We start from the raw sequence: 14966 nt of genomic DNA, 5'->3' as shown, positions 1-14966 counted from the left end.
CAGTAATCCAAGAAATTCTCCCTCGGCCCAGCATCGACAAACTACCGCCTCCACTCGAGGTCAACGCTATTGGAGATGCCCACTGTTGGATGACACCCATCTACAATTACCTCACACGAGACGAACTCCCGGCTGACCCCAAAGAGGCGACCACTGTCAAACGACGCGCATGCTCGTACGTACTCCTCGAAGGCAAACTCTACCGGAGAGGATTCTCCATCCCACTACTCAAATGCGTCGAGGAAGAGAAAGTCCCCGACATACTTGGAGAGATACACCGGGGAATTAACGCTCAACACCTCGGCGGACGATCGCTCGCGCGAAAAGCCCTTCGAGCAGGCTACTACTGGCCGACCATGCAAAACGATTCGAAAGAGCACGTCAAAAGATGTGACAAATGCCAACGGCATGCCGACATGCACCTCGCACCCCCGAACGACCTCAAATCACTGTCTTCCCCATGGCCCTTCGCGTGGTGGGGCATGGACATCCTCGGACCCTTCGTCACCGGATCATATCAGAATAAATACCTCATCGTCGGGGTGGATTACTTCACCAAATGGATCGAGGCGGAGGCACTGGCTAAAATAACCGCGCAGAACATTCTCCGGTTCTTCAAACGCAATATCCTCGCTCGGTTCGGTATACCCCAGGCACTTGTCACAGACAACGGGACACAATTCACGGACGGAGGATTCCAGGACTTCGTCGCCAGCCTGGGCACCACACAGCATTTCACGTCTGTCGAGCATCCGCAGACGAACGGGCAAGCAGAGGCGGCCAACAGGGTAATCTTACGTGGCCTCAAACGCAGACTCGGTGAGGCAAAGAGGGCATGGGTCGAGGAGCTACATAGCGTCCTATGGGCCTACCGCACGACACCACATTCTACCACCGGGGAAACCCCGTTCCGACTAACTTACGGCACCGAGGCAGTCATCCCGGTGGAGATACGGACGCCAACGAGGAGGACAGAGGAGCCCCTAGACGAGGAAATGAACGATGAAACCCTTAGAGCCGAGCTCGACCTAGTCGAGGAGATACGTTCCGAAGCAGCTCTCAGGGAAACAACCCTCAAACAAAAAATAGCACTACGCCATGACGCGAAAGTCATAAAAAGAGAGTTCCAGGTCGGCACCCTGGTCCTCAGAAGAAACCAGAAAAACCCGAGAGAGGGCAAACTGGCGGCCAACTGGGAAGGCCCTTACCGCGTCCGCGACAAAACGAGCAACGGGGCCTATTACCTAGAAAACCTACAAGGAGAACAACTCGCTCGACCATGGAACGCAGAAAAACTTAGACAATATTACAGCTAAATACGCCACGGGGAGACGTGGCAGGTACGACCACGCTCTTCGTCCCCAAAACCCCAGGGAGGAACCACGAGACCCGGGAACGATCCGGGGTCACATGACAAACACAACCCTCCCCGACGGTTGGGATCTTGACCAAGACTCAACGTCGAAGTACCAGGACTGGCAGGGCACCCAGCTCGCGATGGGAGGGCCCAAGCCTCGGGACCAGGGTTCGAACAACGGACCCGGGCCTCGATACCCACGGGCACAAAGCCCGACACTTCGTCGGTTCCCTAAACCGAGGAGATTAACAAAGTCGAGCAGAGTACGAATTCATACAAACAAGTATCAAACACAAACGAGCACGATGAATGATAACGTAAATATTCATGCATTAAAAACGATAAGAGCGGCCGAAGCCAAGTACGCCCGAAGGCCATATTACAACGCCCGAAGGCCAAATACATAAGGCACGCAGGCCATGATAACTAAAATCAAAGAGAAACAAATAAACTAAGACTCCGCTCGGAGCACCTCTTCATCCTCTTCTTCTTCTTCTCCCCCCAGCTCCTCCTCCGCTTCAAACGGGCAGATAATCTCACCGTCCCGGACGCAGCAGTTATAGGCCGACCCTACTGTCACCAACTCAGGGTTCAGAAGCCCGAGCTGCTCGACAGCATTGTCGAAACCCTCTTTGAAGCAGGCCACGAGATCTTGGTTGAGAGTCCGAATATGCCCTAGCAGCTCACCGCGCGAACCAAGGGCGCGTTCCTCCTCGGTCTCATCTGCCAGAGGACGGACCTTTCCCTCGAGAGACTCAACCTGAGCCCGTAGGCAAGCGTTGTCCTCGGTCAGCTTCTGATGGTCGACCACCTGCTCTTCCAAGCTCGCCTTAGCAGCCTTCAACTGGTCCCTCTCCTTTTCCACCTCCTCCAGCTTCTGGCTCAGCCCTTCCTGCAGCTGATGCTCTTCTTTGTAGTCCGACAGATCTTTAGATAGTCTTTCCTTCTCCGTCCGAACCTGCAAAAGGGCATCCTCCAGCGAGGCAGTGGAGACCGAAGTGTCGGTCAAAACCATGGCCGTCTCCATCACCCGGATGACAGCAGCAATATCCCTGGCCAGATCTTTCCTCCGGGCAGCAACATCCTGGTCCAGAATAGCCTTGGCCTCAGGCGCAGGCACAGCAATCGACTCCTCGGCCTTGAAGAACGACCGTTCCACATAGCAGGGAGGTAGAAGATAGCTGCCCGGTCCATGCGAACTTCCTGGAGACGACCTGGTAAGGGCCCCAGCCGGACGCTTCCGTTTATGGAGGGGAGAAGCCGCTGGCGACGGACTGCTATCAGGAATGTTGATCGGGTTAGATCGAGGAGGAGAGGAAGGAATCACGCTCGCCGCCTGCGAGGGACTAGCCCCGGCATCGCCAGCAGTCTCCAAGGGACGGGCCACAGTTTTCTTCTTCTTCTTGGGCACCCGGTCAGGAGCGCCGACCTGATTCGCTAGCTTCAGCACCCGATCACGAGCATTGGGCATGGCACCTGCAAATAAATTACACACCAACATTAGCGAGCGAAGTCATAAACAGAAATAAAAAGCTAAACAAAGTCTGCCTACTCAATAACGCCAGAGCTTCCTCCTCGGTATCACACTCGAGCAGAGCCTTCGTATTGATATAACGCGCCTCGGTGATTAGTTCCCCGGCCTCATCCAGGTAGGGCACGCCCTGTCGATTCGCCCAGAACCCCAAGCTGAAGCTCTGCACGTAATCGACCAGCTTCTTGTACGCGAGCCTATCCTCCTCGCCGAGCATCGCATACTTGACTCGGTAATGCGCCGTGGAGAGATCGAAATGATCACGCTGCCACCTCAGCGGTATCTTCGACATCAGCGTCTCCTCCCCATTGGGTGTCCGCTGATAGTAGTATAGAGAGTGAAGGGCAGCCCGGGTAATCGGCATCACCACGTACCACCGGTTTTTGAAATGGCGAACAGAATCCTCGTACGTCTTGAACAGACGCACGGGCTGCTTGAAAGAAACCCAACTGTGGCGACCACGGGAACCGGACCTCTGGGGATGGAAAACGTGGAAGAAGAGAGCCCGGGTGCAACCAATGCCGAGGAACTGGCAAACTAACTCGAATGCTCGCATAAATGCGAGAGCATTAGGATGTAGTTGGGACGGCGCCAGCCGGAGCCACTTGAAGACCGACATCTGGAAGGAGTTGAAGGGCAGTCTAATCCCCGCCTCACGGAAAGCAAATTCATACATGGTGAACTGCTTCCCCGGGAAATGATGGCAAATGCGGTCCTCTTCCTTGGGGGCGCAGCAATACCAGTTTGGTGGATCCTCCCGGCTTATGGTCTCGACCATAGCGTAAGCAATGACGGCCTCGTCACAGAAGTCTGATTCCTCCTCCAAGGGCTCGTCCGCAACCCATGAGAAGTCGACCTGCCCGGAAGAGGAGGCGTGTTCGGTACCATCTCGGACACTCCCATCCCCGACAGGGAGACGAGCGATTGTCGCGTCTTCGGTGGAGGACCCAGAATCTTCCCTCCTCGGTCGTAAGCGCCCGGTAGCACCTGAAACGCAGACAGAAAGAGTGAATTCGACGTCGTATCAAATCCACCCTTCCACCGCAGGTCAAGTGAAAGGGCGTAGCGGCGACGGACACTAACCGTGCTCAACTCGGTGACGCGCGCATTCTATGGAGACCGGGCGTAAACTTCATACAGCCTATGCAAGTATTGCCCGGCATATGAAATTTATGCCCGGTACAGTATGATCCCAACCCTATTTTCTGCCATCTAATATACACCTACAGTCCACTACACTGTTCCTAAGTTAAACCTAACCACATTTCTACAAAAATAGCATGCGTTTGACAGAAAACAGCAAGGAAAAACAGTGGGTCACAGTGGAAAATCATACCTGTCATAGTTAAGTTGAAAGGGGTACGGTGGTGCCCGAGCAGAAGACGGTGGTTCAGATAGGAGGATGGGCGGAGACGGCGGTCCAGACGGTAGAGCGAGCAAACGAGGGAGAAGGTGGAGAACTCCGGTGAACGTGTGAGCGAAAAAAGTGGAAATGAAGTTACTCAACCCCTTTTTTATAGGGCTTGGCACGTGGACCAACACGCTAGGTCATCATTGCCTAGCCTGCCTACGCCGTCTTTGCACACGAAACGAAGCGACCCCACTGATTCTGAGACACGTCTATCAAAGATAAGAAACTGAAACGACCCGAGCACCTATCCGTCTCCTCGACTCACCAAGACGCCACCTCCCCGCGTCATACCCACGTTTACCACAAGGAAGGTGCGGACCAACCGATCACCTCCATCCCCGACATTCCCGGAGAAAGGGTCGGTCATGAACAGGTCTGTTACGACCTCACCTGTCTAACGATGAAGCTTCCCCATCGTCTCGGGGAACCCTTAGTTGAAACATAAGTCATCTCTCTGGCTCAGAGACTCGACTTGGGGGGCTCCTGTTCCGGACTGGGCCGTGACACTAGGCACGGCACGGCCCAATGCTCGCCAAGCCCACGTCCAAACGACCGTGTCCAAACGACCACGAGGACACGTCAGGTGAACGACCGTCCGCCCGACGAACGTCTCCCCGGCCCCTTAAATACGTGTCGGGCAACGAGCGGGTCCTCCTCATATGATCTCCATCCACTCATCGCCAACCCACGTCGCGGACACCTAAGTTGTGTCGGGCAGAGCCATAACGGCATCTCACTCACCACGTCACCCAACTCCCCTATATTGTCTCCTTAGGGATAGGGGCAGTTGGACCAGGGGGCAGACCTTGGTCTAGGTCTTAACGCTTCTTACGCGTCCCCTGGCAGCTCCTCCTTGGGCCTAGCTAATCCAGCCCATTAGGAGCCTTGGCCCAGCGCTGGGGGCTCAATATAAATACCCCTTTCATGGCAAAGGGGCAGGTATTCTAACTCACACTCTGATAACCTCATTCTGTACCTTTTCTGACTTAAGCATTGGAGCACCTTGCAGGTACACCCCCCTCTCATTTCATTCTCCGGCCCATTCACCAAGACCTTGGAAGGCCCTCCTGATCAGGTAAGATCAATTTCTTACCCAGATATGCCTACTGATGTTGAGGAATTGAAAAGATCCTGGACCCAGTTGAGAGAAGAGAGAGATACTTTCGAAGCTCAGTTCAATGCAGAAAGGAAGAAAGTATTAGAGCTCACCAGTCAGCTTAATGAGGAACGAAGACTCAATGCATATCTTCGCCCAAAAAGAAGTCGCCCCTGGGAGACTTGAGATTTCATTGTATTTTACTATTATTCCTTTTGTAATGAACATTGATTAAAAAAAGTGGCAATAAACATTTCTCTCTTGTTGGTGATTTATGCAAAGTTAAATTCCAAAAGTCCTTGAAAACATTTCATGCATTGCATCACATAACATAACATTGCATAACAGGTATTCCAAAGGACCATATTCTCACGGTCTGCCTCTTAAACAGAAAAATGGATCTCGAACAAACTGTCAAAGATCTCCAGACTCAAAATGCTCAGTTCAAGGAGATGATGCTAAGCTTATCCAAGGGGCAGGAGGAACTGAAGGCTCTTTTGGTCGAAAAGAAGAAAGACAAGAAGGCTGTGAGTTTCATTAACCCAGGAAGAAGGCGTAAAGGACAGGCTACGGGAATCAAATTTGGAATCCCGAATGGTCCAGAAGATGAGGCGGAGAATGATTCAGAGGAAGAGGAGGCTGATTTCTCCAACCCTGATGATGATGATGAGAAGTATGAAAATGAACAGTACTCTCCGAGAGATGATAAGTACAAATTGCTGGAAGAGCGCATGCTAGCCATGGAGGGTCAGAAGACGCCCGGTCTGGATTTCGAAAGTTTGGGTCTGGTCTCCGATGTGACCATTCCTCGCAAATTCAAAATCCCCACTTTTACTAAGTACGATGGTGCATCCTGTCCTCAGATGCATTTAAGGGCTTATGTGAGAAAGATTCAGCCGCATACCACTGATAAGAAACTGTGGATCCACTTCTTCCAAGAAAGTCTGTCTGGCACTCAGTTGGAATGGTATTATCAGCTCGAGAGCTCTGACATCCGCACCTGGACTGATTTAGCAACAGCTTTCTACAAGCAGTACCAGTACAATTCTGAATTAGCACCTACTCGGCTACAGTTGCAGAACATGGCAATGGGATCTAAAGAAAGCTTCAAAGAGTATGCTCAGAAATGGAGAGATTTGGCTGGCAGGGTCAAACCCCCTATGACTGACCGAGAATTAGTAGACCTGTTCATGGGTACCCTGACTGGCCCATTCTACAGCCACCTACTGGGGAGTTCTTCATCAGGTTTCACTGAACTTATACTGACAGGTGAACGGGTGGAGAGCGGCATTCGAAGTGGAAAGTTACAGGCAGCTACTTCTACAAGCAGTAAGAAATCCTATCATGGGAAGAATGAATCGAATGCTGTGTATGGTCAGAAGAATCATAGTAAGAAAAATGGTGACCATGCCGTTGGAGCAGTGACAATCGCAGCCCCGCCGGCTCAAAACTTCCAGCAAAGACAAGACAGACCAAGAAGGCAGTTTACCAAGCTCAATATGACTTTAGCACAAGCACTGCAAAGTATGCTGAAGGTAAATTTAATCACTCTCAGAGGTCCTCCTGCAAATGTCAACACTGCTTCGCCTCGTTATAATCCCAATGCCAGGTGTGCATATCACTCCGATAGCCCCGGGCACGATACAAACGATTGTTGGCTGTTAAAGAATAAAATTCAGGACATGATCGACGCTGGGGAAATTGAGTTCGAGCCTCCGGAGAGTCCTAATGTCATCACCGCTCCTATGCCTAATCATGACAAGGTTGTTAATGCTCTCGATGACAATCCTCTCATCACTACTGTAGCGGACTTAACATCTCCTCTCCCGATCATAAAGAGGAATTTATTGCAAGCTGGTTTATTTCCAGGTTGTACTGAAGATTGCAATCTCTGCATACTCCGGCCCGAAGACTGTTTGAAATTGAAGAATGGTATCCAACGACTGATGGACGATCGTACAATCCTCTTTGAAAGGGTTTCTAAGGCGGAAAACCCTGTTGAAGAAGTATCTGTGATTGCAAGGTCCAAGGTTCCAGTGAAGATTACTGCTCCCAGAATACCTGTGAAGATTATTGCTGAACCCAGAGTAGCTCCCCTGATCATTACTGCACCTGGCCCGATCCCGTATTCCTCAAGCAAAGCTATTCTGTGGAATTATGGAGGTGATGTTTACATCCATGGTGTAAAGCAAGTTGGCAATTCTGCTAATCCTAATGACATTGTTGGGACTAGTAAAGTTACTCGAAGCGGAAGGATCTTCTCTCCAGAGATCTCACCTCCGGTTCCCGAAAACCGAGGAAAAGAACCAGTCAACCCTTCTCAGTCAGAGACACCGATCAAAGCTACTACTGAAGATGTTGCCAAACGAGAAATGGAAGAAATGCTGAAGATCATCCGCAAGAGTGATTTCGATGTGGTAGAACAGTTGGGGCATACTCCTTCCAAAATCTCGATGTTGTCCTTGTTGTTATCCTCTGAATCTCATGCCCATGCCTTGATAAAATTCCTGAAGACTGCCCATGTACCTCAAGAGACCTCCGTCGATCAGTTCGAAAACTATGTTGCTAACCTGACTGTTGACGACGGCCTAGGTTTTTCCAATGCTGACCTGACACCAGCAGGAAGGAACCACAATAAGGCCCTGCATATTTCTATTGAGTGTCAGGGAGTCACTTTGGCTCATGTGTTGATCGATAATGGCTCTTCCTTGAATGTGCTACCGAAAGTCGTGCTCGATAAACTTGACTGTAAAGGCATTGAATTGAATCCTAGTGACATTGTGGTGCGTGCTTACGATGGTGCAAAGAGTGTTGTCCATGGTGAAGTTGTTCTCCCTATCAAGATAGGACCTCAAGTCTTCAACACTACCTTTCATGTAATGAACATTCGCCCCGCCTATTCCTGCTTGCTGGGACGCCCCTGGATTCATGGGGCAGGTGCTGTAGCTTCGTCTCTCCATCAAAAGCTGAGATATCCAGTAGAGGGAAAGATTGTCACTGTGTGTGGGGAAGAAGAATACATTGTCAGTAGTGTGCATACCTTCAGATACGTTGAGATGGATGGTGAATTCTTCGAGACTCCAACTCAGTCATTTGAAGTGGTTCCTCCGCCTAGTCCTGTCCTTAAGCCAACTCCCCTTGTGCCCGAGGTTATTCGAGCTCCTCCTGCTATGATTTCTCTGAAAGATGCTCAAGCTGTGGTCGAAGATGGTGGCTGTACTGGCTGGGGTCAACTGATCAACGTACCGTACAAGTCTGACAAAGCTGGTCTGGGATTCAACTCTGGAAAGATGGTCAAAGATCAAATCAATGCTGTAGAAGATGCTGACAGTAATTGCGACCTGGATAGCTGGATCTACCCAACAATTGGCGACGGACTCAATAATTGGAAGGCTGAAGACACTATCCCGATCTCCTTTAGTCAGGAGTAATTGCTATTGTCCATTTAGTTTTGCAAATCTTTATTTTTTCAATTGAACTTCTTAAAGTATTGTGTCTATACCCGGGGCACAATAGCTAATTTGTTAAGGGTTTGTCATTTCATAAGCATATTCATATTCAATAAATCAATGGACTTTTTCGCATTCAAATATTGCGCTCTTTATTTTTCCTGTCGTCTTTCAAACAAGCTATGCATTCTTACACACACTCACGTAACAAATTGCAGATCCGTATCCACTCTGGATCCTATTGATAATAATTCCGCTACTGTTCATTATGACTTCGAAAATCCGATCTACCAAGCCGAAGATGGAAGTGAGGAAGATTGTGAAGTCCCTGGAGAGCTTGCCAGACTGTTACTGCAAGAGGAAAGGACTATACAGCCGCATGAAGAGTCACTCGAAGTCGTAAATCTAGGTACTGAAGTGGAAAGAAAAGAAGTCAGAATAGGAGCAGGATTGGAAAACAGTGTCAAAGAAAGATTGATTCGGATGTTACATGATTATGTAGAGGTTTTCGCTTGGTCTTATGAAGACATGCCCGGGTTGGATACTGATATAGTGGTGCATCGACTGCCAACGAGGGAAGAATGTCGTCCTGTTAAGCAAAAGGCTCGTCGCATGCGTCCTGAAATGTCCGAGAAAATCAAAGCCGAGGTTATGAAACAGTTCAATGCCGGTTTCCTAGCCGTTACTTCTTACCCTCAATGGGTTGCTAATGTGGTACCAGTACCGAAGAAAGATGGTAAGGTGCGAATGTGCGTAGATTACCGAGACCTGAATAAAGCAAGTCCCAAAGATGACTTTCCACTCCCGCACATTGATGTTCTGGTAGATAACACCGCTCAACACAAAGTATTCTCATTCATGGATGGATTCTCGGGTTATAACCAGATTAAGATGGCACCTGAGGACATGGAGAAAACTACGTTTGTGACGCAATGGGGCACTTTTTGTTACAAAGTAATGCCATTCGGTCTAAAGAACGCCGGGGCAACATACCAGCGTGCTATGGTGGTTTTGTTCCATGATATGATTCATCATGAGATAGAAGTATATGTGGATGACATGATAGCTAGATCTCATACTGAAGAAGAGCATCTCGATCATTTATACAAACTGTTCGAGAGGTTGAAGAAGTACAAGTTGAGATTGAATCCGAACAAATGCACTTTTGGAGTGAGATCCGGTAAACTCTTGGGCTTTATTGTCAGCGGTAAAGGAATTGAGGTTGACCCGGCTAAAGTGAGGGCTATTCAAGAAATGCCAGTTCCCCGTACAGAGAAAGAAGTCAGAGGTTTCTTGGGACGCTTGAACTACATTGCTCGATTTATCTCCCCACTTGACCGCTACCTGCAAACCCATCTTCAAATTACTGAGAAAAAATCAAGAAATGATATGGAATGACGAATGCCAAGAAGCTTTTGACAAAATCAAGAAGTACCTTCAAGAACCTCCAATTCTGATACCACCAGTTGAAGGAAGACCTCTAATCATGTATTTGACCGTGTTAGAAAATTCAATGGGGTGTGTGTTGGGGCAACATGACGAGTCTGGTCGAAAAGAGCATGCCATATACTACCTTAGCAAAAAGTTTACCGACTGTGAAACAAGATACTCGCTGCTCGAGAGAACTTGTTGTGCTTTGGCCTGGGCTGCTCGCCGACTAAGACAGTATATGTTGAATCACACCACTTTGTTGATTTCTAGGATGGATCCCATCAAATACATGTTCGAGAAGCCTGCCCTCTCCGGAAGAATAGCGAGATGGCAGATGATCTTAACAGAGTACGATATCCAGTACACTACCCAGAAAGCAATCAAAGGAAGCGTGCTGGCTGATCATTTGGCTCATCAAGCGGTGGATGATTACCAATCTATGAATTTTGAGTTCCCAGATGAGGATGTCATGTTTGTTACGGATAATGAAAAACCTAAACCAGATGAAGGACCCGAATGGGGATCCCGATGGACTATGGTCTTTGATGGATCTTCTAATGCATTGGGCCATGGTGTGGGGGTTGTACTCATTTCTCCCGGAGGCTACCATACACCTCTCACTGCTAGACTATGTTTTCATTGCACCAATAATATGGCTGAGTATGAAGCATGTATTTTTGGACTCGAAGCTGCTATAGACTGGCGAATCAAGTTTTTGAGTGTGTACGGAGATTCGGCCTTGGTAATCAGTCAGATCAAAGGGGAATGGGATACTAAACATCCAAATCTCATCCCTTATCGAGAGCAGGTGATGACATTAATCCCATACTTTGAAGAGGTATCATTTGAACATATTCCACGAGAGGAGAACCAGTTGGCAGACGCATTAGCTACCATGTCATCTATGTTCAGAGTCAGATGGGGCAGCGAAGCTCCCATGATTACCATCGGACGGTTAGATGAACCAGCTTACTGTTATGGACTTAACACTGAGAAGGTACAGGAGAAACCTTGGTTCCACGACGTAAGAAGATATTTAGAAGCTCAGGAATACCCTGAAGGGGCATCCATCAAGGACAGAAAATTCCTGAGGAAGTTCTCCGCTAAATTCTTTCTGAGTAACGGAGTGTTATACAAACGTAATCATGATTCGACTCTGCTTCGCTGTGTGGATAAAAAGGAAGCAGAAAGGATTATGGAAGACATGCATGACGGTATTTTTGGGACTCATTCTAATGGACATACAATGGCCAAGAAGATTCTGAGATCAGGGTATTATTGGTCTACCATGGAAGCAGATTGCCACCATCACTCCAGAACCTGTCACAAGTGTCAGATCTATGCGGACAAAGTACATGTGCCTCCTGCTCCATTGAACGTGTTGACAGCTCCTTGGCCCTTTGCAATGTGGGGCATCGACATGATCGGAGAGATTAAACCTATGGCTTCTAATGGACATCGCTTCATTCTCGTCGCCATTGATTACTTCACAAAGTGGGTAGAGGCAGCCTCATTCGCTTCTGTCACCAAGAATGTGGTGGCACGGTTCATCAAGAATAGTCTTATTTGTCGATATGGCATCCCTGAAAGGATTATCACCGACAATGGTACTAATTTGAACAACAAGATGATTACTGAACTCTGCACGCAGTTCAAAATTAAGCATCACAACTCTTCTCCGTACCGACCAAAGATGAATGGCGCCGTAGAGGCTGCTAATAAGAACATCAAGAAGATCATACAAAAGATGACGGTAACGTACAAAGACTGGCATGAGATGTTACCGTTTGCCCTTCACGGTTATCGCACTTCAGTACGCACTTCGACAGGGGCAACTCCTTTCTCTTTAGTCTATGAAACGGAAGCCGTTTTACCAGTGGAAGTCCAGATTCCCTCTCTAAGAATCATGAAAGAGGCGGGCTTAGATGAAGATGAATGGATTCAGACACGACTCGATCAGATAAATTTGATTGATGAAAAGAGACTTGCGGCTGTTTGTCATGGGCAGATATATCAGAAGCGCATGACCCAGGCATTTAACAAAAGAGTCAAGAGACAGGTGTATCAAATTGGTGACTTGGTGATCAAGCGTATCATTCTACCCCAAGGTGATCCCAGAGGCAAATGGACTCCCACATACGAAGGGCCATTTGTAGTTAAGAAGGTATTCTCTGGTGGAGCCATGATACTTGCTACAATGGATGGCGAAAACTTCCCGCATCCCGTGAACGCGGACATAGTTAAAAAATACTACGCATAAAAGAGACCCGCTAGGTCGACATACCTAGGCAAAAGTAAGGGCATCCCGGCGAACCAAAAGGGTTCGGGCAAAATTAGGGATAAACATACAAAAATGTACACCCGGCAAGTCGAAAACCTGAAAAGGCGGCTTGGGCAAAAAAGGGTATCCTGGTGGACTGAAAACCTGAAAAGGCGGTCCAGGCAAAAATTAGGGATTAAAGCGCATGACTATGTCCCGTTCTCAGTCAACTTTCATCCAGGTTCCAGGGACTGACCAAGCCAATCACTTCTATCCGACAGCAGGGGATGAGATGCTTGAAGACATAATGGCAGTAGTAGACTTAAAATCAATAGGACTTTTTCTGCATAGCTGTCTCTTTGTTTTTGACAATTTCCTCTTACTAGGATTTCTGTCTCCTTGTACACAATTTGCCTGTTTATAGGCCTTCTTTCAAAAATCAATACAACCCTCTTTCAAAAAAGATGCTTTGTTTTTTACTTTCTGTTTTGTTTGCGTAAACGCCCATTGATTTAATTTGAATTAATATATGCATTTGAATATGACCAATGTTTACCAAAATACATGCATAGAATAGCAATAGCAATTACTACAAGACTTCAGGATCAAGGAAAAGGTCTAATCATGCTTCCGATGAATCCACTACCAATTCTCTTCCCCCAGCAAGCCTGTTTTTCCCAGAAGAAGTTGGCAGTATTCCCCGGCACAGCCAGCTATTCCCCAACAGAGGTCGGCCTCATCAGGCAGATTGATCATCTCATCCATCCCTAGCCAGGCTCTGTTGAATATCTCTACCATCAGACAGAAATCAGAACCCCCAGCCGAGAGAGGGTCCTCAACACGAATATCTCCAATCAGTAGATGGGGATTTATTTTCCCCAGTAGAGTCCCCAAGCAGAACTTCTCATACGCATAACTCATTACATCATTTCGCAGCATACGCCTGCATACAACATTCGCATTTATTTTCGAAAGCATAAAACATCTCATGCATCATGACATGGCATAAAGCTAACTTTTCTTTGCAGGTTAATCATCCTCCTGATATAGTCAAAGTAAAAGGCTCATTCAGGCAGACGCCTTTATCAATCACAGACAAGATTCAGATACATATTCCAGATGCAATTCAGGAGAACATTCATTCTGACAACACTTCGATATCCTCCTAGCGATGGCATCTTTAAGCCCATCCCAGACATTTATTGCAAGTACAACGTATACAGATACAGCCTAACATATGGTTCATTCTGATTCAGCTCAACATATGACTCTTTCAACTCAGATACGATCTAACGTACGATCCAGTCTGATCTTCAACAACTCAAGTATGGTTTGATGTACGACCAAGTTAAACCTCCATCTTCTCAGGTGCTACCTTCGGACAGGTACATTCCTGAATGGTAGTCTAGTATACGGCTACTCCCTTTCTCAGGTGCTACCTTCGGACAGGTACATTCCTGAATGGTAGTCTGGTATACGGCTACTCCTTTTCTCAGGTGCTACCTTCGGACAGGTACATTCCTGAATGGTAGTCGAATATACGGCTACTCCCTTTCTCAGGTGCTACCTTCGGACAGGTACATTCCTGAATGGTAGTCTAGTATACGGCTACTCCCTTTCTCAGGTGCTACCTTCGGACAGGTACCTTCCTGAATGGTAGTCTGGTATACGGCTACTCCTTTTCTCAGGTGCTACCTTCGGACAGGTACATTCCTGAATGGTAGTCGAATATACGGCTACTCCCTTTCTCAGGTGCTACCTTCGGACAGGTACCTTCCTGAATGGTAGTCTGGTATACGGCTACTCCTTTTCTCAGGTGCTACCTTCGGACAGGTACATTCCTGAATGGTAGTCGAATATACGACTACTCCCTTTTCAGCAGCTTCAGCCTAACGTACGGCTCATTCTGCAACTCAGATACGATCTAGCGTACGATCCATTCTGATCTTTCATCCCCAGCAAAGTCATCTGCCTAATGAACAACTCACTCGGGTGTTCAGGCACGGTCTAACGTATGATCCATTCTGATCCCTTATCCCCAGCAGTATATCATACTCTGACTCCCCAACGAAGTCAACAGCATAATGGAGGGTTCACTATACGGTCTGATGTATGACCCGGTGTGACACCCATGTCTCTAGATATCGTCTAATGTACGACACAATCTGGAAATCTCCTCAGCAAGTTTCTTGGATGGCATCTTTAAGCCCATCTCCGTCAAGACTGATGGACAAGCGCAAATTTTCGGGGCATTCTAGTGTTCAATAATCTTTCACCTCCAGACCACGAACGACACATGCCATTCTACTCTCTCGGTTCGAGAATATTGAACAGGGGCAGCTGTCATACCCCAAAATTTGCCCATTGGTGTTACAAAGCATTTTCCAAGACCCTCTGACTTGTTCTGCAAGGCACTGATGCCAAATGGACA

The 14966-nt window shown here is 48.0% G+C and overlaps 1 protein-coding gene across 1 annotated transcript; it reads right to left on the bottom strand.

Annotated features, from left to right (window-relative positions):
- Nucleotides 1–1808: 1808 nt before the first annotated feature.
- On the bottom strand, nt 1809–4231 carry LOC127082461 (uncharacterized). Its single transcript, XM_051022698.1, has 3 exons — nt 4225–4231; nt 2910–3875; nt 1809–2833 (listed from the first exon to the last, which is right to left on the bottom strand). Exons 1-3 carry the CDS (start codon nt 4229–4231, stop codon nt 1809–1811), a joined length of 1998 nt encoding a protein of 665 aa, XP_050878655.1.
- Nucleotides 4232–14966: the final 10735 nt, after the last annotated feature.

This window comes from Lathyrus oleraceus, chromosome 5 (genome assembly GCF_024323335.1).
Source record: "Lathyrus oleraceus cultivar Zhongwan6 chromosome 5, CAAS_Psat_ZW6_1.0, whole genome shotgun sequence".
Classification (NCBI taxonomy): domain Eukaryota; kingdom Viridiplantae; phylum Streptophyta; class Magnoliopsida; order Fabales; family Fabaceae; genus Lathyrus; species Lathyrus oleraceus.
Note: the sequence above shows the minus strand (reverse complement) of the source record. Positions and strands in the feature narration are given on the sequence as shown.